Source organism: Cryptotermes secundus, unplaced genomic scaffold (assembly GCF_002891405.2).
Source record: "Cryptotermes secundus unplaced genomic scaffold, Csec_1.0 scaffold159, whole genome shotgun sequence".
NCBI lineage: Eukaryota > Metazoa > Arthropoda > Insecta > Blattodea > Kalotermitidae > Cryptotermes > Cryptotermes secundus.
Window position 1 is genome coordinate 2,859,086 of NW_019725416.1, and position 27,753 is coordinate 2,886,838.

At 36.0% G+C, this 27,753-nt stretch overlaps 3 protein-coding genes across 10 annotated transcripts in view; 2 read left to right on the forward strand and 1 right to left on the reverse strand.

Moving 5' to 3' along the window:
* Positions 1–9,386, forward strand: part of LOC111863326 (vacuolar protein sorting-associated protein 45) — a gene marked incomplete at its 5' end in the record, with an annotated part of 19,755 nt that extends 10,369 nt beyond the window's left edge. The window contains 8 exon segments of the mRNA XM_033751016.1: positions 129–239; positions 341–475; positions 738–878; positions 1,730–1,867; positions 3,799–3,957; positions 4,584–4,682; positions 6,700–6,830; positions 8,219–9,386. Of these exon segments, the coding sequence (XP_033606907.1) occupies positions 129–239; positions 341–475; positions 738–878; positions 1,730–1,867; positions 3,799–3,957; positions 4,584–4,682; positions 6,700–6,830; positions 8,219–8,420 (1,116 nt within the window). The 3' untranslated portion in view covers positions 8,421–9,386.
* Positions 9,387–9,832: 446 nt separating this feature from the next.
* On the reverse strand, positions 9,833–23,807 carry LOC111863329 (metaxin-1). Of its 4 annotated transcripts, none has more exons than XM_023849562.2 (8): positions 23,713–23,807; positions 22,959–23,116; positions 21,854–22,000; positions 19,307–19,410; positions 18,215–18,380; positions 12,434–12,668; positions 11,765–11,919; positions 9,833–9,995 (listed from the first exon to the last, which is right to left on the reverse strand). In XM_023849562.2, exons 2-8 carry the CDS (start codon positions 23,037–23,039, stop codon positions 9,915–9,917), a joined length of 969 nt encoding a protein of 322 aa, XP_023705330.1. In that variant the 5' UTR covers positions 23,040–23,116; positions 23,713–23,807; the 3' UTR covers positions 9,833–9,914. The 4 variants fall into 4 exon arrangements, with proteins under 4 accessions (XP_023705330.1, XP_023705329.1, XP_023705327.1 ...); XM_023849561.2 differs by lacking the exon at positions 23,713–23,807 and adding an exon at positions 23,528–23,670; XM_023849559.2 differs by lacking the exon at positions 23,713–23,807 and adding an exon at positions 23,432–23,670.
* Positions 23,808–23,888: 81 nt separating this feature from the next.
* The window catches only part of LOC111863331 (tRNA wybutosine-synthesizing protein 3 homolog), a 13,806-nt gene continuing 9,941 nt past the window's right edge, over positions 23,889–27,753 (forward strand). The window contains exon 1 of one of the 5 annotated variants that reach the window (XM_023849574.2): positions 23,889–24,000. Coding sequence is in view for 1 of the 5 variants with exons in the window: in XM_023849570.1 (XP_023705338.1) it covers positions 24,381–24,428 (48 nt within the window). In the remaining 4 variants the exon portion in view is untranslated. The other 4 variants (XM_023849571.1, XM_023849572.2, XM_023849573.2 and 1 more) reach the window with 4 other exon arrangements.

Consider the following 27,753-nt stretch of genomic DNA (forward strand, 5'->3'; position numbering starts at 1 on the left):
AGAGATTTTTATGAAATGTTACACAGGACCTCTGTGAAAATTACACTTTTTAGTAAATTATTTTATATGCAGCCTCATGAATTATGATGATAAACATTATAAATGTTAAAATTATATGATTGTTTTAGGAGGTATTATCCAAAGAGGCTACTCTGTTTGAATTTCGGCAGCCTGAAGTTTCACCCTTGCTACTTATTTTGGATCGTCGAGACGATCCTGTAACACCTCTTCTCAATCAGGTAATTGTTAATTTTGCATTATTGTTTTGTTTTAACTTTACATTCACTTGAAAGAGGATTTAACACTGATTGTATTACATTGTAACTTTGCTTATATACAGTGGACGTACCAGGCCATGGTTCATGAGCTCCTTACCATCACTAATAATCGTGTCAGTCTTTCTGAAGTACCAGGAATTTCGAAAGATCTGAAGGAAGTTGTTTTATCTGCTGAACATGATGAATTCTACGCAGATGTAAGTTTACAGTCATAATCATTAATGCTGTAATGATCTAATAATTAGGTGATATTGTAGCATGTAGACCCATTGCTGGGTCATGACTGCAAAAGAAGCAACTCCATACATGTGGCAGTATGTTATGAACTGAAATACTGATGATTTATCTAAATTGATAAGACTATTGAAGTATAGCAGACATTGTAAGAGTAAGTTAAAGAGTAAGATCGGTTGGAAATGTTTGATTATTTAGTGTTATAATCATTGTATTTGTTTTCAGAATTTATACTCAAATTTTGGTGAAATTGGGCAAACCATAAAGGAATTAATGGAGAAGTTCCAGAAGAAAGCCAAGAATCACCAAAAAGTGGAAAGCATAGCAGATATGAAAACATTTGTAGAAACTTACCCTCATTTTAAGGTTTGTATATATATATATATTTGTTGTCTAAGGAAAAGTCATACAGTGAAAGGATAAGCCATGCAATTTCATAATCATAATAATTTTTGTATCATGAATAAGTTCAATTTCAGAGTGAATGCTTGCAACTAAATTGTCACATGAACATATATGCAGTGACTGATGGAAATGAGCTGCGCATGCTTATCAAGGCAGACTTCATGTCAACGCAAGGTGACAGCCAACTGGCTAAATATTTGTTGGATCAGAATGCCTTAATTGTTTGCTGAACCTCTCTGTGCTATGCGACATGTGTAAATCATGAAGTTTTATAACAAATTAGATAATTGTGAATGTGATATTCATACAAATATGTATAACTTATAAGTTGTATTATAATTTCTCAGTAATTTTCTCAATAACAGAATAGTATCACAATTGTAAATATATTCTAATGTATAAAAATATGTTTATACTTGAGTAATTGGATTTTTATGTACAAGAAAAACTTGACTGAAATTGTTATCACAGTTCTAGATTCCATTGGATTTTATTTTTGCGGTAGCGTAGTTGGTTGAGGGGCTATGCTGCAAGCCAGAAGGTCGCGGGTTCAAGTCCTGATGAGGTCATTGGATTTTTTCAGTTGACCTGATCCTTCCAGCCACACTTTGGCCCTGGGGTTCACTCAGCCTCTAACAGAAGTGAGTAAAGTGCGGCCAGCGCATAAGGCTGACAACCTTACAGCCATCTTTGAGCCGATTGTCTAGAAAATGTGAGACCCTCAACGTCTCACAGCTCTACGGGCCTTCATGCTCTCTTACAGGGATAGCTTTACTTTTTTACTTTAAAAGTACAAACATGTTGCATTTCAGAAAATGTCTGGAACAGTGTCCAAGCATGTTACAGTTGTGGGCGAATTGTCTTCTCTTGTGACTCGTCATCATCTCTTAGAAGTGTCTGAACTGGAACAGGAACTTGCATGTCAGAATGAACATTCTCAGCAGTTGCAGGTAATATCATCATGATGAATATTTCATGTTCATCCACAAACTTAAATATTTTGATGTGCTGACTGGATGACTGATACACCCATTGCTTAATAACAGCTCGATAAACATGTAAACCAACCAACTGTTAGCAGTTAGCTGAGAGCCAACAGTTAGGTCATTGAGTTAGTTGTGAGATGGTAGAAGGCTGGCAACGACATGAGCAGAAGAGGATGTTGTTGGGATCTTTTGCCAAGCAACTGCTTGTGAAGACTTACTGTGTGTTGTAGCGATTTGTAGCATATGTGAATTAGCAAGACTGTTACAATAATTTGTGGTTATGAGTTATAAAAATACAAATCCAGTTACCACTCGAGACCCTATATCTAGTCACTAACACATGACAATATCCCATTTATTTCACATATGTTTCCGTATCAAATGCCACTTATTCTCTAGTCACCCTTCTTCCTCACCATATGTTTTGACTGTATACGGCCATCATCAGGTGTCTTCTGTCTTGCTAAAATTGTTGCACTGTATGTCAAAATTATGTATCACATGTGAAGGTGATGTTTCCTAATTAAAATATATCGGCCTTAATTAAAATTAATTAACATCCCAATATTTTCCTTGCAGTCATCCATGCTTTTAAAAGATATGTGTTTGAGTATCTCTTGTTTGCATTTAGTTCTGCAGCATGGGCATTATGCGTGTGATTTGTGCAGTTCATTTAGTTGCAGTTAGTGTTATTATCAGTTTTGTTATGTATGCACCTTGGGCTGTAGGCTCTTCCAAGCTGTCAGAGCAGTTGTGTTGTTAATTGGTCTGTGTGTGTAGATCCCAGGTCTGGTCATGTGGGATTTGTGGTGGACAAAGTGGTGCTGGGGAAGGTTTTCTCTGAGTACTTCAGTTTCCCCTGTCAATCTTCTTTCCACCAATTGCTCCACAATCACTGTCGTGTATCATGTGGGGCTGGTACAATAGGCCAGTAGTGTCCAGAGTAGCAAGTGTCACCCCCACTAATATGGTAAACAGACCCATTGCTCAGTGATGACTCTGTAAACAATGGCCATTGCTAGGTACCGCCCACAACATACATGCATGCAACAATAGAACACCAGGGTTCTGCAACTTGTTTCTAAGCAGTGGAATGGTAAACATGCCTCTACAACAGTAGAGTTATTGATGGAAACAGTGTTTACTATTTGAGGCAACCAATTCAGTTGAGAGTTGAAATTTTGGCTGTGATAAGAAGACTTTATGTGTGCTGTAATTACAGTGAGACTGTTTTAATTACTGCATTAAAATCCGTTGCCAGGATATGATTCGTGAAGACTGAGAAGACTTAGCATGTGCTAGTGATTTGTAAAGTGTTGAAATCAGCAATAGTGCTGTAATTACTTGTACTTCTGAGTCATGTGTATAGGTGGTCAGTAAAACCATTCACCAATCCAAACCGCATGTATAGTCACCCCTAAATTGTGACAATATGGAACTTTATTTGTGTCAGATGGTTGCCATTCTTCTTCTCCCACCTCACTTCATATTTGTTTGATGTCAGTGTTGAAATAATTTATATAGTATATTTTGTAAAAAAAAGAGGTAGCATTGTCCCTGTGCTTAATTATAAGTACCATGCCATCAAAACATGTTGATGAGTGGAGGTGTTAGCTCCACAGTTCTTGACCTCAGCACTAGATGGAAGTAAGTGTTCAGCATCATGCCCCTACCACTTTACCCCTAGGGAGAGAGCCCCAGTACCCATTGGATAGGAGTCTGGGTGGGCCCCAGAGCCAGTCTGGATGCTGTGGAGAAGAGAAAAGTCTTTTCAGTGCCAGCCCTTAGCCTGTTGCTATACTGATGGAGGTATCTTGACTCCTATAAACTGTGTTGTACCAAATTATTTTCAAGATTGGGAAAACATAAATATTGTAACATTATTTGGATTACAGAGGATCCGGAAGTTGATAGGAAACAGTAAAGTAAGGGATATCGACGCGGCAAGGCTTGTTATGCTGTATGCTCTGCATTATGAAAAACACACAAACAATGACATTGTTGGTTTGGTGGATGCACTGAAACAAAGAGGTGTGCCAGAACATTTGACAAAAGTGAGTAATATTATCATATTCTCCATGATACTGCAGTTTCTATCCTCATATCTCTCAATTGTGTTCTGAATTGACATACAGTTTTCTCTGACAGGATTATTAGATTAATTTCTTTTTCTCATTGTTTCACCCAGTCAAACTTGAATAGATTAAAAGTACACAAAACTATTTGTAATCATGAAAAGGAAAGACAATTTCTTATTTGTTTATCCCTTCAGACTGAGAGAGGAAAACAAGTCATAAAAGGTAAATTTTCCCTGAGCTTAAGTAATTAATCAGTACGCCATGAGCATGTACATATGGGGGAGTGGCTGTATAGATCCACGTTTTCTTGACCTCTTCACTTAGCTGGAGGTGAGTGGTCAGCTTCACATGCCAGCTGCTTTACCCCCTGGAGAAAGCCCCTGGTACCCATTGGATAAGAGGCTGGGTGAACCCCATAATCAGTCTGGATAACATGGAGAGGCTGTTCAGCCTGTATCCAGTCACTATACCGACTATGCTATCCTGATTCCTGGAAAACAAAGTCATTTTCTATATGAAGAGCTTGTCAGATCAATGTTGGACACATGTGCATCTAATGAACCACAATTTTAATTTCAGTTTCCATAATAATTTCTTTTTAGTTGATCTACAGTGTAATGGAATATGGTGGTACACATGCAAGACAAAGTGATTTATTTGGTACTCAGGATGCTGTGAAGCTCACAAAAACATTTTTTAAGGTGAGCATACTTGTGGAAACTGTGTGTTTATTTTATTACAACAAATCTTTCAACTTCCACTGTTGTATTTTTGTTACTTTTAAAACATTTATTTATCTTCTAGTGAATGTATAGCGCATTATTCAGTTGAATTGCGGAAGAGCAAGCTTTGTTATTATTTTATGTTACTGTGGGTTTGATAGTGTGGAGCATGGATGTATAACTTTACATTCAGCTATCATCTTCAGATCAACTATGTGAATTGGAAGCCAGAAATACATAGTTTGGTGAAATATAACAAATTTCCTTAATTGAAATTTGATTGCTTTTCTTCTAATCTAATCATATTTATAGCGTTCTAAGTACAATAACTTTTTTTTCTTTTCTTATTTTCCATGTTGTCACTTCACCATAATTTTAACAATATTTTCAAACATAAGAATAATGTCTCTACCTTTTGCTAGAAAATAGTATGTAATATGCTTATCTTTGTGTAAATAAAAATAAAACTTTATATAAAGTCACTATGTTCATGATGGCAAGAACTCAAATAATTATTAAGGAAAAGTAAATTTTGAAGATCATCTATTACAGAAGTAATATTTTAGAAAATAATCGGGTTAGGTAAAATACCTTTGTCGATTGTTAGGTCACTAGTTGCACATCATGTGGATAGAGTACCTACAGAAGTAATGTTCAAAAAGAAACATTAGATCAGAGCAATATGGAGTACACTGGTCAAATGTCAAATTCAGAAATAGAATATCTATGGAGAGCCGCCTGTAAGACCTGTCCATTAGAACATACATTGCTATTTGGGAACTTTTCCTCTGTACCTGATGTTTTTATAGTCTGAAGAAGTAATACAGTTAAAATTTAAATTACCGTATTTACGCATGTATAGGCTGCACATTTTTTGCCAAAAATTCAAGAGGAAAACTGGGGTGCGGCTTATATTCGAAATATTCAAAATCACACTTCATTTAAAAAAAATTATATTCATAATTAGTAATACAGGGTGTTCAAAGATCAAGGAAACCGGGGCAGCAGCATAGAGCAGATGGAACGTTTCTCCGCGACTACATTGCCAAATTTTGGAATAATTTCTACTCCTGAAATAATATTCCAAGAACATTATTTTTTCTATAATTTCTGTCTGAAAATTGTGCTGCAGCCTATACACGCACGCGACCTATACATGCGTAAATACGGTACTGTTTTTGCAGCTAACAAAGGCAGTCACTTGTCACATCTAGGTACTATATATAATTTCTGTTTCTTGTAGAAGTTCAGTGAAGTAGCCTTTTTAAGAATTTGCATCATCTGTCATCATTTGCTTTCATTTTAAGTTGAAAATAAGTTGTGGTTGTTTGTAGATATAGTTTGATATGGAGACTGACCTTTACATATTAATACTCTGAAATTATCATAATTTCAATGCTGCTTCTCTTTCATTCAGTATTCGCCAACAGTTCTTGCCTCCTTGTTTTTGAGTCACTGTATGACAGTGTGTTCAGAATTAATGCCTTTCTGTGGTTCCTTGTTCAGGGCTGATGCTTGTCAGAACAGCAGAAGAAATCTAACTTGAACTACCTCAAATCCAACATGTAAGAAATCTTAGGGCGCTGTTTCCCTTTATTTTAATCACTCTGGAAATAGTTTTTATAACATTCTTCCAGTCTCCGGAATAGTACCCATTATATGACAGTTCATTAAAATCAAATTTTTGATTAGTCTAAAATATAATCTGGCATATAGGCAAATTGTATCCCTTATGGTAGCTTAACTGATCTTCTTTACTTCAGACAAGGGTGAAACTCCAGCCAAGGATCAGTGTCATGATAGTGTGCCATCACTTACCTCAGACGTGTGATGTGTCTTGACACTTTTTCTTCACACCATAATGAGAAATATTCTGTTCGTTAACCACTGAAGGGGTCACCATGTGAACAAGCTATGTTTTCATTATTTTAATTGTGTAAATGCACTTTCTTTCTTGTCTCAGATGTACATATAACATGTGAGTGAATTTTGACAGGGCTTGTCAGGTGTGGAGAATGTGTATACACAACATAGCCCTCTCATCAAAGACACCTTAGAAGAATTAATCAAAGGAAAGCTGAAGGAAAGTTCTTTCCCTTATCTTGGAAATGGTCAGCTAATGAGGAGGTATGTAATGTGGTGATATAACTGTAGGAGAGGGTGAAGATCTCCACATGTTTACATCAGACATCATGGAAGAGTGCTTAGTGTTCCTTTTTCATGTTTGTGGACTCATGGATTCAGATTTTGGTCTGGAGACTGGGCTTCATGACTGGAGTATTTTCCTCATTCCCTCCACGCTAATGCTGGGACATAAAACAGGCCGTAACCGTTTACATTTGTATTTTTTTCAATTCATCATTCACAGTCATCCTGCCATTTGGTGCTCAGTAAGCAAACCATCATAAATATCCCAGATATCAGTTAGTATACTCATGGCCTTGTCTGTGGCACTTGCAGGAGTGAACTTGTTATCAGCCCCATTTAACCCCGATGTACAGTAATCTGCACTAAGGGAATAACATATAAGAAGCATGACTTTTATTATTAATATTATTTTTATTACTCTACAATTATGGTAGGTATTGTGCATCATCTGATGTAAATTAAGGAGCCAGTCTAGCTCAGTTATTATAGTGACAGGCTATGTGCTGGATGGCCAAGGAATCAGGGTTCGAGTCCCAGCAGGGCTAAGAAATTTCTCTCTTCTCCACAATGTCCAGTCTGGCTTTGAGGCCCACTCACCCTCTTATACCGTGGGCAATGGGAGCTTGTTTTCTGGGGGAAAGCAAGGGGGTGTGAAGCTGAAGCTGAAGCTGAAGCCAAGGTCAGGAGTAATGGAGTTGTACCTCCACTCCCACATATGGCTTCATGGCACGGTGCTTAATTAAATGGAGGAACTCTGCCTTCTCCTTTTTTCTTTGTCTTTTTTGTTCATGCATTTTGAGGTTGGGGGTCTATCCCTGTCTTCAGCTGCATGGCTGTTGTTAGACTGATATATTTATTTATTGGTTTTAATTTGAAATTAGTAGCAGTGATTTGAATTGCTAACTACTGCAACATTTGGGTGGCACAGTGGTATACGAGGCTAATGGTGACATTCATGGTTTCACACAGTGTATAGCATCCAAGATGCCGGTCACGGTAGCCGAGCGGTCTAAGGCATGCACTGTCTTCACTCGCTCGGAAGCCGAGATCGTGGGTTTGAATCCCACTCAGGGCATGGATGTTTGTGTGCGTTTTTCTGTGTTTGTCTACAGGTAGAGGCCTTGCGACGAGCTGATCACTCGCCCAAGGAGTCCTACCATATGTGTAAGATCTAGAAAAACCGAAGTGAACGGAGTTCATGGAGGTAGGCCTAGGCCCACTGGGGCTGTAGTGCCAAGGAAAAAAGAAAAAATAGCATCCAAGATAACAGTGGTATATTGACTCATTTCTCATACTCCTTATGGTAACATCTGTTTGTATATTAAAATCAGTTTGAGAGATCTTACTGTTAAAAGTTATGATTACAGGCCACAAGATGTCATTGTGTTCATGATTGGTGGAGCCACATACGAAGAATCACTTGCTGTTCATCAGTTGAATAAAAACAATTTTGGCGTTAGGATTGTTCTGGGTGGAACAACCATTCACAATTCAAGCAGTTTTTTCAAAGATGTCGAGCAAGCAATGCAAGGTGTCACAAGACGTCACACACGCATGAGGAATTTGTGAACTGCCAGTACCTCTTCATTATAATGTATGTATATATTCATCAAATCAGTTCTGTAACATGATTAGTTCTTGGGTCATTATCAAAATATCATTGTGCTTTCCAGTCTGATAATACACAAATGTCAGTCAGTGGAAAACACCTGGTAAAGTGATTTAACCATTTGAGGTCTGTAATTTTAACAAATGACATACCAGTGGGTCCACATTATTTTGCTTGAATTTCAGAACTGTTGGGCTGAGTCTGATGTTGGCCTACAGCATGATTTTCTGAACATTTTGCTAGGCTAGGCCATGCCTCAGAGAAAAGAAAACACCTTTACAGTTATATGTTTGAACACATGACAGACAAGCAAGGCCACTCTTAATTTCTTGCAATTGTAAGATTACTGAGACACTGGGTTCAATGTGACATTGCATCCAGACAATTTTCACAGGCGTTGGGCTGAACCGGACAGAGGACATGAAAGGGTCAAAATAAGAATTGGGGTGTCAGCTTGTCATTTGTATTTCTAAGGTAGAAAATTGCTTTTCTTCTATCACCATCTGCTTAAGAATATGTTGAGTTTTAGAGAAAAGTAATCATTTTCATGCCATGTATGCATCATCAGCCAACAAAGTTTAAACTTACAAGTAGTCTATTTTCCTCAGAAATCTGAATTACATGTGAAAACTCAAGTTGTGAACAACATTTTTGATATATCATAGGAATGCTACACTAGTACATACAGTGAAATCTCATTTGTATATTAAGTTTATGAATCACTGTATGAGTGTGTATACAGTTCGAAAATTTATCAGCAAAATCTGCAATTAATGTACATAATTATTGTTTTTTTCCCAGTTAAATATATTATGTCAACACAATAACAATGTGGACATAGTAAATCTAAGAAATAGACTGTAATATATGTAAAGTACCATTATAACAGTAAAGAAAAGTTCCTCATTAAAGTGTCTTAAGTGTCATCCTCAATGTCAACCATATATGGTTCCCCACGGACATTTCACCTGATAGATTTAGTGGATGTGTATGTTCGTTGAAATATTCATGTATTCTGTATCTTTGTGCTCTAAAGCTTAGAATGTATAAAGATGTGCCCATGCAGCATGGTGAAGGAATTAACTTCATGGCATCAAAATTGTTTTTAGAACTGTACTGTAATTGTAGCATCCTCTTTATCATAAAATTTGATAGTCTGTTGCCGTGGTGTGGGAACTTCTTGGAAAGCAGATGTGCTGAAGGAGATGTAATATTAAAAGCTTTATGGAAAAAGATTGTGAATATATAAGTTGGATTAACATTGCACAGGATAGGATTCTTTGGCAATTATTTATGTTAGTGGCATTACCAGGATTTTAGTCAAAGAAAAAATGGGTGAAAAAAAGGATAAAAAAAGAAAATGTTCATTCAATACTGTTTCCCATATTATAATTTCAAATGAAAACAATATTTGTGCATACAACAAGTTCAGCTACAAGGATTTACTTTTACTTTTAGTCTTCAGTATTCTCTGCAGCCTGGATTAAATCTTCGTGGTTAGCCAAGTTTTCACTGACCTCATCCTTTATCGATACCTGGAAGAGAATAAATATATCAGATCACAAAATTCTATTCTGAAAATGTTGTGATATTTATCATGTTTTGGAGCAGTTATTTTCTTACTGTTAATAGCCACTTTTCTGATTTACAGACCAGAAAAAAAGCAGTGGGTTTTCTAAGAACCGTCACCACACCTGTTTCATATTATACAGTACAATTTAATGGTCTACAAACTAACTACTACTGTTGTGTCTAAACATGATTATTTACAATATAAAAATTAATGACTTTATGTGGCACATGGATTCACATCCACACAAAGTTTTTGTGCAGTTATACAAGTGTCTTGTGAAAGTAAGTTGTAATAAGGATGGTACAGGAAAAAATGGAATCGGTTGTACGGGTCATTCAAAGCACTGGTGTGGTGTACATAAGTACTAGTACTAAAAAGTAAAAAGTTTGGTAGACTGTTTAAAAAACAAATTCATATAGTCAGTCAGAACTTACAAGGTTTTAGGTTCTCATAGCAACAACTACAAAGATTACGACTGACTTCAGGGATGTGATGCCATATGGTTTAGTGGATAGGTATCAACATTTTGCTGGGGTTGACTCAGCCTCTAACAGAAATGAGTACCAGGAATTAAGTAAATAATTTTCCTGGGGAGTAAAGTGCGGCCAGCGCATAAGGCTGACAACCTTAACGCCACCTTTGAGCCGATTTTCTAGATAATGTGGGACCCTCAACGTCTCACAACCCTATGGGCCTTCACGGGCTGTTACAGGGATAGCTTTACTTTACTTTTTACCCATCAGCTGATAAACTTTAAGATTCATATTGCTAAAACAAACAACATATCCTGAGTTAGCTTCTCTGCATTCCAGTAATAATTCTTTGTGCATGTATATGGGTTTATTTGTATTGTTTTGTTTGTTTATACTGTTCACTTTAGCTGCAATAACACACATTGCTCTAATGAGCAAATTTTATGCACTGTTGCAGTTACCAAAGGTATATGACTTTGTAATGTTCCATATATTTCATATCTTCCACATGCAGGTCACTGTTATGAAAATGCTAACAGAACTGTGATGTTAACAAGGTTTCTTGAAAAGTCAGTAAGAGCAACTGCATACATAACGTTTAGTGAACATACTTTTGTGTTCACGCATTCCACCTCCATAAGAAAGTGAGATGAGTCCAGTGTCCATGTCATTCTTGTGACAAAACTTCCATCAGCAATCAGTACTGCCAGACCAAAAATCACACATACTAAATTTTATGTTTAGGATATCTGGTGATATTGGGGTAAACACTTGACTCTCATTCAGACAATTCTGGGTTCATTCGCCAGCCAGATCTGTGCAGATATTTATGCTGAAAGACTGAAATCAACTGTACTAAAGATAAAATGAAGGATGCCCCCCCCCCCAGGTTTGAAGCCGACATTAAGCTGCAGTTCCCCTCTGCTATCATTCTCATGATCATCCTACACTGAGGGTAAGAGAATTTGGCCTATGGGTGCCCACCCCTCAGAATTCTATATCCTTGCCCATATGGACAGAGAACAGAATGGTTAAATAAATCATATCTAGCGGCAGCAGAAAGCCAACCAACCAATTGTGTTGCTAGTGGCGAACATTTTAAGTTGTCACAAAGATATTAAATGTGGTTGATTGTAAAATGGGACTCTTGAAGATAACAAAATTAAACACCTAATGTAATAAAGGATCACTGGATAATAACAGAAGAAAAAGTATTTTGAAGAGTGTAACACAGTTTTAATTAAACAGATCAGTCTACCTGGACTAATCCAATGGACAGTGCATAGCCTGTCATAGCTGCAGCCGCAAATAAACCAGCTAATACTTGATGTCTTCTACGATTAGGAAAATCTGATACTGATTCTGGTGTTTCTCCTCGAGCACCACTTCCTGCAGACTTTTTTGCATCAAATTCTGTCAATGAAATAGTTTTATTAATACAACCCTTCTAAAAATAAATCTGTAACAAATAAACTTGTTTGTACAAACACCAACTCTTCATGTCAAAGATTCCAGTTCATTCTCGACATAAATTGTTCTATGCAGATACAGAGCAGAAAATAATTATTTTGCATTTAACAGGTTGGACACAGTGATCAAATTAGTTTGATGGTACATAATTCTACACTAATGAAAGACCTGGATTTTTATATAATCAGTTAAAATAAAGCATCTATATAATTAAATTCATAAGAAACAAATATTTGAACTTTGCAAGGGCCTTTAAAAATACTCAAGAACAAAGCCTATGTACATAAGCACTGTTTTGTTGGGATCTACAGGTTTCTTCCTTATTATGCATTCCATAATGAGGTGGTTTTACTTCAGGGCCTAAATTTAAGAAAGCTAAACAACCACCCCACTTCTCACATTAGAAGTATGAGTTATGTGTAGTAAAGAGTTCATTTTTTTGGTAAATATTACATACCTTGTATTGCATAAGGAAAGTATCTTTGTGTAATGCGAACCACAAATCTGGCTAGATTTGGGCATGCCTTGAGGTAATTCTGCAGTGCTGGTGAAGGGAAAGGCACCTTAAGAAGAGGTGCAAGGTATGCATAAACAGTCGCATCTAAGGATGTAGGGTGAACACCAAAAAAGAATTCTTGATCTCCAAGCCGTGTTGAGAGAGCAGTTAGGCATTTTTCAGCTTCACCATACACCTGTAATAATTCATATGCAGTTTTATTTTATAACTTATTATGCACTTTGTGATGTAATATTTTCTAATTATTCTAACTGTGATGTTTGGAAACTTAATTAATATGCGTGCACACATACATTCATATAAAATAGTTTGTAACACATCTATTTAGTTGCAGAATGTTGTTCATACCACCCAGATCATGTATTTATGACATGTTTCGGCCATATACAGCCATTTTCAAGTATATTACAGTATAAAATGTAATTTCATGTATTCTTCATTAGTGGCAGTCATAAATAGAAGTTCCCATTTCTGGGTGCAGTGTTCTTGTGTGATATCAGTATGTGTTCAGAAGTGTGGATGTGTGTATGTTGTGGTGTATGTGAAAGTACTTACATGTGTTGCTGGTGGTTGGTGTGTGTGGGCTACAACTGTTTCCAGTAAGTTGGGTCTATTATATAGGGGTTTAGAGCTTCAATATAGGGTTGTAAGTACCATTCATGTGTAGGTCGTCTTTTCTGATTAAGTAAATATGGTATTTCTCAGTGCTGTGTAGATGTTGCTGTTTTCCTTTCTTTCCTTATAATGTCCATGATGTCATGTGGGTTTGAAGCTTTCACGGCAAATAAATGTGCTGAAATCTTCTCAGGTGATCAGCTATGTCAGTGTTGAGGTAACAACCGACACTTCAGAGGTCTCCTCCATCTCTATTATCAGGTTTGATGTGGTGAATGATCATTCGTCTCTGATATATATTGTGACATGACGGCTGGAATAGAGGAACAAAAACCAGGCAGCCATCACCATGCAGCAGCACAGTAAATACGTTTCCACTAACACAGTATAGGATGTGGTGTTTTATATGTGGTACCTGCTGAGGTTACATAACGAGGACCAGCTGGACAGGCCGGTCAATCAGGAGTTAGAATCGGTGGTTAGCAGCGAGCCTCGAGTTACACTGTTAGCAGCTGTTACCTAGCAATGGCTAGTGAAAAGAGAACAACAAACAGAAGACTTTATACATGCTGTGGTTGTAGTGACCTATAGAGCATATATCAGCGAGACTGTTATAGTTATTTGTATTTATGAGTTAGAAGTGTTAAATAAATCCAATTATCAATCCAAATCCTGTGTCTGATCAATAACACATGACAATATATAACAATTTATCAAATCAGTGCCTGGTCATACTGGCATACTGTGCAGAAAGAGGGTGGAGTTGAATCATGCAGTTACCCATCCAGCTCTAATCTATCACCATGTCACTTAAGCTGGTGCCATATTAATTAATTTTGTCTTCTTTGTAGCATGCTCTACCCTTTGTTCTTCTTGTGATTGTCCTGGTATATGTGCGCTGAAGTGTCCTAATAATCTTGTGCCAGGATTCCATGTTTTGCTAAGTTTAAACCCTTTCTCTTTGTTTATATTGTTCAGATATATTTTTATTTTTATTGTCTCTTTGACAAGTCAGTCTGTGTAGCCAGACATTTTGGCTAGTACCATGGTCTCTTGAAACCTGATCTGGTGGCCTGATTCAGTGCTGTATTCTGCCACTGTTGGCTTGACCAGTTAATACACACAGAAATTTGGTTCAGAATTTTCCATGAAATAATTGGTCACAGTAAGTGCCAGTGGTGATGCCATTGCTATGCCATCCTCCTGGTTACAGACCCTGATGATGGAGACTGAGATCTCTGAAACGTTGAGTTTAAATGCAACATTGACATGGTGTATCATTCATGAAAATTTCTGAACATCTATGATGTCAGTTTTTGTGCCATATGTATCTCCTGTATTAATAATGCAGTTTGAATATGTGGAATTACTGCTGTTGTTTCTAATGCCTTCTCTGTATTCTTTGTATCTAGTATTAAATGTTACCCTTGTTTTATATATTTTAATGGGCAGTTTAGGCATTTCATTTGGTAGATGCTGCTTTTGTTATATTTATATGTCTTAATATGCTTCCTATTGTGTTTTGTGTCTTGGAAAAGTTCTGTGATCTTCCTTCTTTGTTGTCATATATGAAGGTAGCCCATTTTGTTTTTTGTTGTTTGGAGTTCATGTATGTATTTTGTTTTTTGATGATGAATGTTGTACTGATTGTTATATAAAATAAAATAGTAGTAGTGTTCATTTCTGTTTCTTTTGCTTCTTAAGACATTGAATGTATGTGTAGTCTGTTTAGTGGGTGATTAATATTTATAATTTGTGTTCATATGAGTGACAAGAATTGTGATGTATTATGATATGGGTTTGTGTGGGTTGTCTGTATATTGAGAATCTTAATTTTTTATCTTCTCTATGTATTGTAAGGTCTAGGAAGTGAAAGGAACTGTGTAATTCCTTTTCTGTGGTGGATTTTATGGAAGGTTGTAATTTGTGGAATTCATTTAAGCTCTGCTTTGTTATTTTTGTTATGGTTGTAGATAATAAGAATATCATCTTTGTACCAAAAGTGCTGTTATTTGTTGTGATATTAGGATTGGATATATTTATTCATGTTCTAGGTGTTGTAAATGTGTTTCTGCTAATATTGCTACCCATAACTAACCCATAAGTTTATTTGTAATATTGTTGGTTGGACTGCATGTAGTTTTGTCGCATTAATGTTTGCAGTATGTGTAGTGTTTCATTTTAGTACTTTGTTAGTATGTTGTTACTTATGTTAGTGATGTCTGCTTTTGGTATGTAGGTATCTGCAACTAAATAGCTGCATTACAACTGTTGTAAATAATTATGCTTAGCTTCTGTTTCTTTGTCATTGCAAAATGCCATGAATGTTTCATTTCTGTTGCATTATACAATGGAGGTAGATAAGTGAAAATGCAGTTATAGCATGAAACTCTGTTCTCGGCCTCTTCTGATTTACAGACCAGAAAAAAGCAGTGGGCTTTCTGATCATTACCATATCTGTTCCATATTTGACAGTACTAACATGTCTTAAACATATTTATTTACAATATAAAATGAATGTCTTTATGTGCTGTATGCAAACATACACAAAATTTTTAACTTTAATAATAATAATAATAAAGTTTGGATTATCTGTCAATATGATTTGAATTTATACAGATTCTTAAAATGTTGGTTTGACACATCGCTTAAAATAAGCTACAGTGATGCATGATTTTAGTGTGAGAAACATTCTTAATTCATGTTGATAATATAAAAAATGCAATTCTCAGCTTAAATTTTTTTTAGATAGACATCTGAAGATCCTTTTGTGTTCAAATTAGTTTTATGAAATTTCTAAATAACTGATAATTATATGAAAATTATGGACATGATAAAATATTTATTATTATGTCTGCCTGGAACATTTTTTCCATCCACATGTAAAGAATGAGATAAATATAAAGTTCATTTAGCCCAAGCATTAAGAACCGATCTACTCAGCAGAAGTAACCGAAATTCATATTTTGTTATGATTGTTATTAGGGTCTCTCATATTAAATATCATGAAAATCTGGTGAAGGGTGCAGAAAACAGAAAGGTGAATAGGGATCTGTTTAAAATTGTAAGTCACAGTAAGGTAAGCTTATACTATAAGCTAGTAGTAGTAACACAAGTAGCAGTAGCAGTAGTATATTTCCCTGTATGTTCACATTTATTAGAGAAAATCTTTTCTCTTTTAATGATGTAATATGGGTACATTTGTCTGTCTAAAACAAGGCATTATAACCAAGTATTCATAACTTCTCCCTTTTACAGTTGGAGTTACCAATTTCTATGCTGTTAGGCAATTTGTCTCTAACATTCTATCCTGACATTCCTGATTTTAGAACAGCATTATGTTCTAAGAAATATGAATTACATTAAATATAATTGTATCTGCATTCAATTTGACAGATCATAAGTATGCAGACTTTAAAATATGATGTAAATTACAATCTACATATATCTACTTCAGTTCCTTGTACTGATTACATGTTGTTAAAACCCCTTACATGTTCCATTCACACAAAAGCATCTATGTGGGGTGTACCATATTAAAGAGAATCTTTACAATTTGTGTATATAAAAAATAAATTTCATATAACATTTTAATATGTTATATGAAATATATGACATGGGTATTTAAACTTTTTATTTTGCATATGTATTGTTTGTGTTTAGTATGGTATGCTCCCTGAAGACAGTCTTGTGTAACTGAAACATGTCGGGGTTGTAACAACATATTTTATTGTACAGCCTGATGGGAACTCACAACAATTTACAGAACTGCACTTTCCACTGGCTGGCAGAGATGTACATTTAAGTAATAGTTTCAGGAATTGCATAATCACAAAGCCTGAGAATCCATAGGTTAAAGAAATTTGCATTATTCATGAATTTACATGGATGAATATATTTTATTCAAACAGTAAGAAGGACCCTGTGGGCCTAAACGCCATGCTATGGGGGCATATAGAGGGCATGTAGCAATCCCATAAATTCTAGATCCCAGCTCTATGTGGAGGTGAGTGGTCATGCAACTGATTCATCCTTCTCTACCTCTTTAATGGTTGGCTGGATAATGTCACTGCTGCATTATTTCACATATATTCGTCACCATCCTGTAACTGGCCACTGTAAGTTGTTCTCAGATTGGATACGACTAATACTTTAAGGATTCACCTGTTGGGTGTCCAAGCAAGTAATTATATTCAAGAATGTATAGGATGTGGGTGACTTCAGAAATAATGAGTAACAGGATACCTTAGCAGGTGATGGGAACTATTTTATCATAGGATATTTAATTGGGTAATGAATGAAGTGCTGGGGAAGGTAAGGTATTTCTTGTAACATAAAATAAAGGAGTTTGATCTGATAGTTGTTTAATAATAACATCAGCAGTAATCCATGTCACACAAGTAACATACTTGGCAATTCATTAACACCTAACAACACACGTAAATAGCTGGAACTGTTAAATTTAATCTGATTGATATGTGAAAGCTTCTACTGTCAAACCCTTAGATCAGCAACAAAGTTTTGTTAAGCTTCAGGTTCAAGGCTCCTAGTATCCACTGAACAGAAGGCTGGGTGAGTCCCATAGGTGGTCTAGTGGCAAAGAGAAAATTATAGGGAACTGAACCCTGTTCATTCAGCCCCACAGGCAATCACACTGCTATATTTCTAGTTCACTAAAACAATGTTCAGTCTTGATAGGAATATTTTGAAAATTAATGTCTCTACTGTATGTTTAATATTTTATATACCCTATACCATAACCCTGTAAACAAGCAGTGAGCTGGGTAGTTGTGTAGGTGCAGCTACAACAGGTTATTGGCTCCAGTGAGCATAATTCATTCAATGTCTATATGAGTACACAAGCCTTTAAGCAGTATGTTTTTCCCTGCAAGGAACATGGTGTGTGAGAAAAGCAGAGACAAATTTTTTGTATTTGCAGTTTGATTTGTGGCAGTGTTCAAAACTTGTCAGAAACCAGTGTTACATCGCACACTTACTTTAAATAAGTAGGCCTATTTATGGTATTTACACTGTAAGGTATTCATCCTCCATTTGTTCAAACCTACACAAATTATAATACTTTAAATGAAAATATTTTATGCTTACAAATGTTTCAATGCTTTGTGGGTCATCATCTTGGTCATATAACGCTTGCAGTTGGTGCTTTGCTTCCCGCTCATAACTTCCTGGGTAATAGTAGTTGCATGGGAAAGGAAGTGCTTTTGCATACCATGGTCGGATCAATTCTATGTAATTTTTGGTATCTACCCACCTGAAACATTTTATATGCATTTATATGCAGTGCTGGCAAACACGCTTACTATATAGTAATATCAAGATATGATGTCCCAGAAAAAAAAGTCTGGTACTAAACATATAAATCTTCCAACCAATTAAAGTGTGAGGTCATTTCTGCACAGATGTCAGGATCTTACTTAGTTGTGTTCTGATCTGTTATTTTAAAAAAATGCAGCTGATGTTTGGGTATGAGTCTCCTTAAACAAGCAGTGGGGTAGGGTGTATATCTTTCTGAGAGTACCTTTTCAGATTAATCCAAAAAATAGATTGGAATGCTGTTAATAATATATTACACCTTGGCCTGCTTTGTTAACTGAAAATGAATACATAATGACCAACAGATATGGAACTTAAGGCCTAATTTCCAGAAGCTACACCATATTTGAACTGGAGTAGAAGTACAGATAAATGCTTGATAATTGTGTGTGCCAATGTTCTTTTCAATGAATATAAAAGCTAAGCTGGTAAGACACTGCCCATAAAGAATGTATAATTAATTTGTCAATGCAAGGACCAACATATCTGCCAGTGAATGGGAAAGTACTTCAGTTTTACAGATCCCAACAGCATCCTTCTTCAAGCATTAGTAATGATGAATGGGGTTAGTTGTTAATATGGACTATTCCCTTGAAAAAGGCCTTATCATTTTGTGTATGACAAGTTCATAAACCCACTGAATTACATACTGGTAGTAAATGCGTAGGTCTGAAACTGAATTAACAAAGTTATACTGTACTTAGATATACAAGGCAGAATGGGAGGAATAAACCACTTTCTCCCTTCACCACCACAGAAACAAATTTATTTATTTGCATCTGTGTTGTAAAATGACTGTTGACCCCAAACCTTGTCATAATTATTTACAGTCAAGTGCTACTAATTGCTGTCAGAGCAACTTACCGTACATACTGAAGTGCAAAATATAACTGTCCTCTGAGAAGCTGAGTATATGCAAGTACCTCAGAACACTGTTTATGAGATAGTCCAAAGTCGGCATTAAAATTCTGGAAGTGAATTAATCAGTATTATAAATGTTCTCATTTACAAATCACATGAAGCTGCTGATTTCAAAGCAGTAAGCCCTGAATTTTGATGACATGACTGGTTATCACATGCAATCTCAAGTATCCCTCTTAGATGTGTAAATAGAATACATGTCCTACTGGAGGCACATGGTTGAGGATCTTCTAAACAGACACAGTAAGCTCTGATTATCTGTGATCAAATGTTTCAAGCATGAACACTGGGATCTTATCTCCTATCTCACTGCATCCCTTCATACTTTCTATTTCACAGCTTTAGGAAGATCATCCACCATATAGGAAACCCTTCTCTCATTCCTACCGTGTCCATAACTTCAGTCCTTTTTGAACTATTGATAGTTCTCAATGACCGCTTTATGGAATAGTGTAAGAAAGCTGGTCAATGTACAGTCAAGTTCAGCAGCATTGTGTCTAAGCCACAGTCACTGAAGTGAGAGATTTACAAGTATTTATTTACAACTGTTCTATAAAACAGAGCAAATGTTTTTTAATTTCACTTGCAGAAGTACACTGAAGATGGCTGACAAGATGAAACATGTCTGCAAAAGAAAATCCATGGCTTTAGTCCACAAGCAAACCATACCAACCGAGTGACTGCCACTTGTCAGTGAAGTTAGTGCCAACTTTAGCGGATAGAGGGTGTTGCGTGGTCAATGCAACGAATACCCACAGATGTTAATTTCGGTTTTCTAGACCAGAGCCGCTACTTTTCAATTCAAGTAGCTCCACAATTACCTTCTCAAGGCTGAGTGGACCCTGTTCCAGACCCACTGCTTCTCAGAAAATCTGGTAGCGCAGGGAATCGAACCCGGACTCTGGATCTGTAGCCAGAAACTCTGACATCTAGACCACAGAGATGGTCAAAACATGTCTGCAAATTAAATTTAAAATAATCTGTTCTGATAAGGGTGGTTGGTCATATACAACAAGAAACAAGTACATAATGCCTGATTCAATGGCAAAACAAGTGCACTGCAATTGACAGGGACTTCATGGGAAAATAAGCTAGTGTTTCTTGGATCTGCAGTCTCCTTTCCTGAAAAAATTGCGACGGGAAGTATATTTATTAGGAAAATAACATAAGGCATTGCTAACAAACTTTATTATTATTCCATAATCTTAACTGTATTGTATACATTTTTTGGTAATTTATGATTTAACAAACTCTTTCCAACTTTTCACATTGTGCAGCTAATAAGGGAGCTCCATTCTTATAAACTTTTTACTTCATGATATTTCATGATACTGGTAGTTTGTCAACTATTGTGTATTTGGGTTATGCTTGATAATGACTTCATCCTTAAAACATGTAGTGGAAGAAGTAAGGTAAAGTTATCCCTCTGCTTAGTTAATTAAGCAATATAGCATGAGGTGTATGGGGAGTGGATGTATTTTCTTGACATTTTCTTGACCTTGGCACTAGTTGGAGATGAGTGGTCAACTTCATGCTCCAGCCACTTTACCCCCAAGGAAAGATCCCATGGTACCCATTGTATAGGAGGTTGGGTGGACCCCAGAGCCGGTCTGGACAACACGGAGAAGTGAAATTTCTTGCCCCACTGGGACTCGAACTCAAACTCCGTCCTCCAGCCCATAGCCAGTCGTTATACCAAGTGAGCTATCCAAAATTTATTATATAGTATGTGTAAATAGAAGTAAATGAATTATACAGTATGTGTAAATCTGTTTCTGTTGATAGTTTTGATAATTACTTGATGGAAAGCATTTATTTTATATTCATCTTCATATTTTCTGGATTATCAGCTGTATTTTGTTATCTGCACTTGTTTCCCTCTGTTCTGTCATTGTCATGACAACAAATCTGTATAGCTGTATATGTATCTATTTCATACAGTATGTTCGGGCCAAGTGGTTGCATTGTTGGTTGAGGCACTGTGCTACAAGCCAGAAGGTCACGGGTTCAATTCCCAATGAAGTCAGTGGATTTTTCAATTTACCTAGTCCTTCCAGCCACACTATGGCCCTGGGGTTGACTTAGCCTCTAACAAAAATGAGTACCAGGAATCTTCCTGGGGAGTAAAGGGCAGCTGGCACAGAAGGCTGACAACCTCACTGCCATCTGTGAGCTGATAAAGTGGAAGTGTCGACATCTCAGAACCCTATGGGCCTACATAGCCTGTTACAGAGATAGCTTTTTTTCTACACAGCATGTGTTATATATATATATATATAACTAAGAGTATATTGTATAGTGGTCATAGGAAATGAGACTCATAAAACTAAATGGTTATATTTTAACTTCATCATGCACTGGCAAACTATGGACTTTAAAAATGTAAGTAAGTTGTATATAACTTCTGTTGACTTCTACTTCTCAGTGATACAATGTGGAGAGTACTGAGATGGAAATGAAATTATACAGAGGAAAATAAACATCCATTACCTTTTTTCTTAGATAGGCTGATATTTCAGGAAAGCTACTCAAAATTTGTTTACCATGTTTGAAAACTGGTAATCTTCCATTTGGTGTCCAAAATGGGTTGTTGGTCACACAAGTTTGAAGAGGAACCCCTGAAAACTTTGCATATGCCTGTAACACAAGAAAATGTAAAGCTGCCAAAATATTGACCTAATTATGGTTTTCTTTCAGAGGTGCATGTAATTATGTTTAATTAAAATTGCAGTGAACCAGAAAGGCTAAATGTGCCATACTGTACTGTCATCATCTTTGTTTACCTTCTATTTAAATCCCTAATTACATACCACATGCTAATGAGGACTGAAATGCTATCTGCTTGTAGAGTTTTAAACCCAGGACCTTCAAAATTCATAGGATTGCTAACCACTATACACAGGGGGAAATATGAGATTCTTTTGAAATCATTGATTCAAGGATGGTCTAGACCATAAAGCTGCATGCACTCTAGAAATTGACACTTCGTAGTTTTGTATAATGATTTTTAACTTCTCTGTGACTGGTGCATATCCATATAATTCTGTTCATGTCACTGAATTGATAACACCTTTACAATAGTTTCCTGTCTCATGCAGTGTGACTTGCCTGCTACCCACTGACATAAAAACTACAACAAATCAAACTAATGTGAGAATGTTAAAATCAAATCAGTGCTGTCAACATTCATTCTAATTTCTTCCATAATAATCTTAAACTTATTCTTGATGTAACTGTTTCTCCCTTGATGTCTTTAGTTGGGTTGTTTTGACGTAAGGTGATATATTCTACAATCTTGCCTTTATCTCACATGTGTACTGTTATTCCTATACATTCCACTTAAAATCGTCCCCTGAGAAAATCTGAGGTTCTTGATCACCCTGTCATTGATATATATATATATATATAATCTTCTCTATGACCTGTGCTGATTAGTTTCCTGTAAAAAATCCAACTCTCAAAATGCATTACACTCTCATGTACTATCTTGCAGTTCCGTCTGTGGAACTGTCACATTTACATAGGTAAACATTTTAATGAACGGAAGTCTTTTCTCGGAATGGCAGCCTCAGTGAACACTCTGATTTTCCCTTACCATAATTTCTAGACAGTGTAGATCAACTGAAGGTAGGCCCCAGTCACCTCCCCAAATATAAAGTTCCATGGGATGGTTCATGTCGTGAAATTAGACCTCGAGGCGTACTCTTGCGATGTCACTTGATTATTCAACGACGAAACTACAATTCAGCGTAACTATAACAAAAAATGTTGAAGAAGTGGTTTCACAGTCGCTCATTTCGTGTTAAAACTCTCACTAGAATGTTAAAGAATATTCCTATGCAGTGTTTTATACCCAAGACTTTCTCTGGCAACGCCAGAGAACATCTTGTGTAAAACACTGCATAACGTACTAGTCGTTAAAGGGGAAAGATGTCTCAATTCCTCGCAGTTCATGCTCAGTTCCAAATTTATAACCTTTACACTGCCGACAAGTTTTTACGAAAGGAAATATTTAAATTATTTAGTTATTCTGCTGTTTGAAATCCAGTTCGCCTACACATTACTAACGTAAATTAACTGGTGTCACTGTTCAAAACAGCCGCAATTGTCATGATTGTCATTGTGAAATAACGATTGTAACCTCAACATAGAGCAATCACTAACCACGCTAACCACATGCAGCGCAAACATGCCTCGTCTGCTGAGATAATTTAGCAACGTTCACAACCATTTGCATCGATTCCTACGTTAATCGTACACAAGATAGCCAACATGCATTATGAGACATATTTCCCGTGTTTCCTAACGGATATTTATTTTACAGGCACATGTTTCTTTTTCCACATTACACGTTTATCAATAACTGTTGGAATCAACTCGAGCGATAATAATAACAATAATGGTCATTTTCAGTTTGCAGTATTTGGCATGTAGTCTGAGTTGTCTAAGCGCACGCTTGAAGAGACAAAGTTCCCCCCACGGAGAGGAAAATTTATTCATTCATTTATTCACAGTTCTACAAAATTCATGGAGGCGTCTGCCTCAGATGAATTGATAACTTCATCGATATTCATTCGGTTCCGTCCGTTCCACCCACTTCGAAGAGCGTCGAAGAGTATGGTGATCTCATCTCAGCTGTAGGCATCGTATGTTTCATTTTCTTTTTTGGTTGTAATGGTTTTCTTCGGAATCACTCTTCCACGCGTGGCACGTGATTTTGCCTTGGTGATAGAATTTTTGTAGGAAGCGGAAGCTCGTTCTGTAATGCTATGAACAAATGACTGAGGACTCAGTTTACAAATTTATGTAATTGGTAAACATTAATTACGTATATTTTTAAGAGTCTTTGACATTTTAGGAAAACTGCTAAGTACCTCTTTGCCATGTCTGAAATCAGACTTTTGCGGTCATACTTTACAGTATATGCCTCTGTTTTGAACTATGATGTTAATGTCAAAATTTAAAGAGTGGAGTGTGGTGTAGCAGTGGTTTGGTTAGTAGTGGTATGGCATCATAAATGGCTTCTAATAACATACACAATGTACCGCAGAAAAGTTTATGTAAGGTATGCCTCTTCGTTTTTACTCCATAGTGATGGAGTCATTGGTCTATTACTTTTTATTTTATATATAAATGACTTTCCTCACGTAACTCAAGGTAGATCTATAATGTATGCAGACTACACTTCAATATTGAATGTGGCTCAAGATATAAATGAACTCCAATATATAACTTTAATTAATATTGGAGTTTTGGAGAAATACTATGAGATAAATGATTTATTCATAAACCCAATGAAAACGTACTGCATCTCTTTTCAGACAAAGAATGTAGGCAGCACCATAAATATAAAATTTTATCAAGCATATGAAAATAGAGAATGTTAAAAGTATAAACTGTGGGGGCTAGCAATTGACAGCACATTGAGCTGGGATGTTTATATCGATAGAACCTGCAGTTGAATTAGCTGCAACTTATTTATAATAAATAGACTTGCTAAAATACTCGACCTAAAAGGTAGAAGAATGTTATATTATGGTTTGATCTATCTCTTTCTAACATATGGAATTGTATTATGGGGGCACAGTGCTAAGGCACTTACTAAAAGAATTTTTATTCTTCAAAAAAGGGCAGTATGGTACACTGCAGGGCTAAAACCTTTAGAATCGAGCAGAGAGAGTTTTAAACAACTTAAGATTTTAGCAGTATATTCATTGTACATACAACAAACCAACTTATATGTAAATAATAAGTGTAACTGCACAGTAAATAAACAAGTACACACACAATACAAGAAACAACAATGACTACCATAAATGGGTGCATAACTTAGAACTTTATAATAGTAAACCTTCAGTTGCTGGTTGTATCCTTTATAATAAATTACCTAATAATATAAAACAACTTGAAAATAAAAACCAGTTGATAAGGGAACTGAAGAATTTACTCATTAATGGGTGTTACTACTCAATTGAAGACTATATGAATTATAAATTCTTAAATACTGGATAATGATACATGCTAGATGTAAACAATTATTACATATTTGGTTAGTTTATTGGTTAAGAATTTATTGTATTTTTGCTAATTTTAGAATTTATATCATGTGTCATATCCTATATCAGTGTAATCTGATCTATAGGATGAATAAACATGCATGAATGAATGAATGGCTAAAGTAAATTGTGCAAAATTAAGATATATATTGTTAATTTTCGAATGAAAATTTTGTAACCAAAAGCTTGTGAGGATAGGTGTTATGGTGGTGGGGTTGAGGCCCTGGGTGTGAGAATGTATTACTTCATTAGGGAAATTTATATGTTGTATGCAACTCTAGATCAAATATTCCTGTCCATTATAAATAGATTCTCTATAGTTGTAATTTTTATTTACAATAGTCTCAGTATAAGTTAACAGGGAAGATTAAAAACATAGGTGCAGCGTTTGTCCATAGTGTCCTCCCACTATCTGCCTTCTGAGCACCATTTATGTATCACCTACGACTATGGTGTTACCAGCAGTCCGTCTGGTTTTTAAATGAGCAATAACATAACCAAAGCTAACCTAACTGAAACCTAAATTAATATATTTTGTGGACATATGCAGTCTCCTTTTTTCTCTTGGTTGAGATAACTGAGAACCAGTCACACAGCTGGTTTATGGAAATTGACATTATCCTGATTGGATCTCAAAGTATTTTTCCTTGCTGTGTCTCGAATGCCAGAAACTGTGTTCTACTTCAGCAAAATTTATGGTGGAAATTTGTAATATGTTGTAGATTGAAAGGACATGCTGGTCTCTGAGCAGATGGTGGATATGCATTGAATGCTGTGAGTTTGATCATTTCTTTGCTTTGCTGTATGTTACATACATTATACCCATTATTAATTCCAAAAAATTTAAAGATTGGATTTTGATTTACAGTTGGTACCAGTGATCATTTATGATGTGGGTAAATGCACCCTTAGTGCAGTTGAGAGATATATACATAATTGTTCATTCAACCATTGATATAATTGACATAATCATATAATAGAAATGCTGTACAACAGTTTTTATTAAAGTGTGGTTTGGGATTGTGAAGTTGATTAGGGTCCTCAAGCAAAATGGTCCAGTTCAAGTTGTACTTACATATGGTAATAATCTTAGAAAATGCTGTATATTCAGTTTCTTGTAAGTCTGCCAGAGTACATTAAGACTATATAAAAGATTCATTTGGTCCCTTAAGTAAAGAAGTCCTTCAAATTACCTACATTAAACCAGAATCAAATGATTAACAAAATACAGTAAACTCCCCATTATACAGCTTGTATGGGGAATGAGATGGTCCATTTATATTAATATGCTGATTGTATAAGAAAACTCCAATTTTCACAAAATTCTCACACATATTCTCTTTTACCTATTTCCGTTTTCTGTTTCAAAGTCAAAACTGTGTTTTTGCTTTACTTCATACATGTGGGGTCTTCTTAGATGACATAGTGGATTGATGGTTGAAAGATTTCAAATATAGTGTAACATGGTCACAAATTAAACTAGCCTCTACTGTAACCGTGGATCACTGTGGCTGTAATGACACTTGCATGAGGTAGTGCTACATCTAGTGCTGCTAGTGGCATCTGCAAGAACTACTGTGGGACAGTATAGACAGTATGCATATAGGATTTTGGTGGGAAATCCAGAAGGAAAGAGACCTCTGGGAAGACCAAGGCATAGGTGGGTGAACAATATTAAAATGTATTTCTGTATGTAATAATACAAATGACGTCGTGAATGCAACAATTTATTTGGTTGTAATTCTTTGTCTTCTCTTCCTCTACACGGGCCGAACATTTAACACCAGATATAAGGAACATATACATGATATTATAAATACTAATAGCAATTCCGGATACTCAAATCACATACTAACTATGGAACATTCATATGGAGCAATAACAGACATAATGGAAGTTGTAACAACGGGAAAGAATGGTACACATTTGAATACATTAGAGAAGTACCATATATACAAAGTAAGTAAGAGGGGCCTACACATGAATGACACACACATAGAAACACACAATCCCATATTTCAAACAATATACGAGATCTATACAGACTAACGGTATCCCCCCTCCCCACTACCCCTTCCTCTCCTACACTCAACAACATAAAAACACAGCACACAACACGCCAGACAGCAAAAGTATTAAAGATGAGCAGCGACACACACACAGGGAGCCTGCACAGAACAATACATGAACGGTGCTGGAAACAAGAAATAGCTGCTGCAGCACATGTAGACACAGAGCAGGTATCCCTGGTTTTTAAAATTAAAAAAAAAAATAATTTAAACTGGAATTCTAAAATCAAATTGACAAGGGTATTTTTGGGAATTTTTTAAAAAA

What these genes read in the sequence shown, in the direction of transcription:
- LOC111863329 (XM_023849562.2), bottom strand. Translation starts at nt 23,039, where the DNA reads ATGAACCATCCCATGGAACTTTATATTTGGGGAGGTGACTGGGGCCTA. An exon ending in TACACTGTCTAGAAATTATG is followed by an intron (nt 22,001 to 22,958) that starts GTAAGGGAAAAT and finishes CTTGTGTTACAG; the next exon opens with GCATATGCAAAGTTTTCAGG. An exon ending in CAGCCTATCTAAGAAAAAAG is followed by an intron (nt 19,411 to 21,853) that starts GTAATGGATGTT and finishes ATTCACTTCCAG; the next exon opens with AATTTTAATGCCGACTTTGG.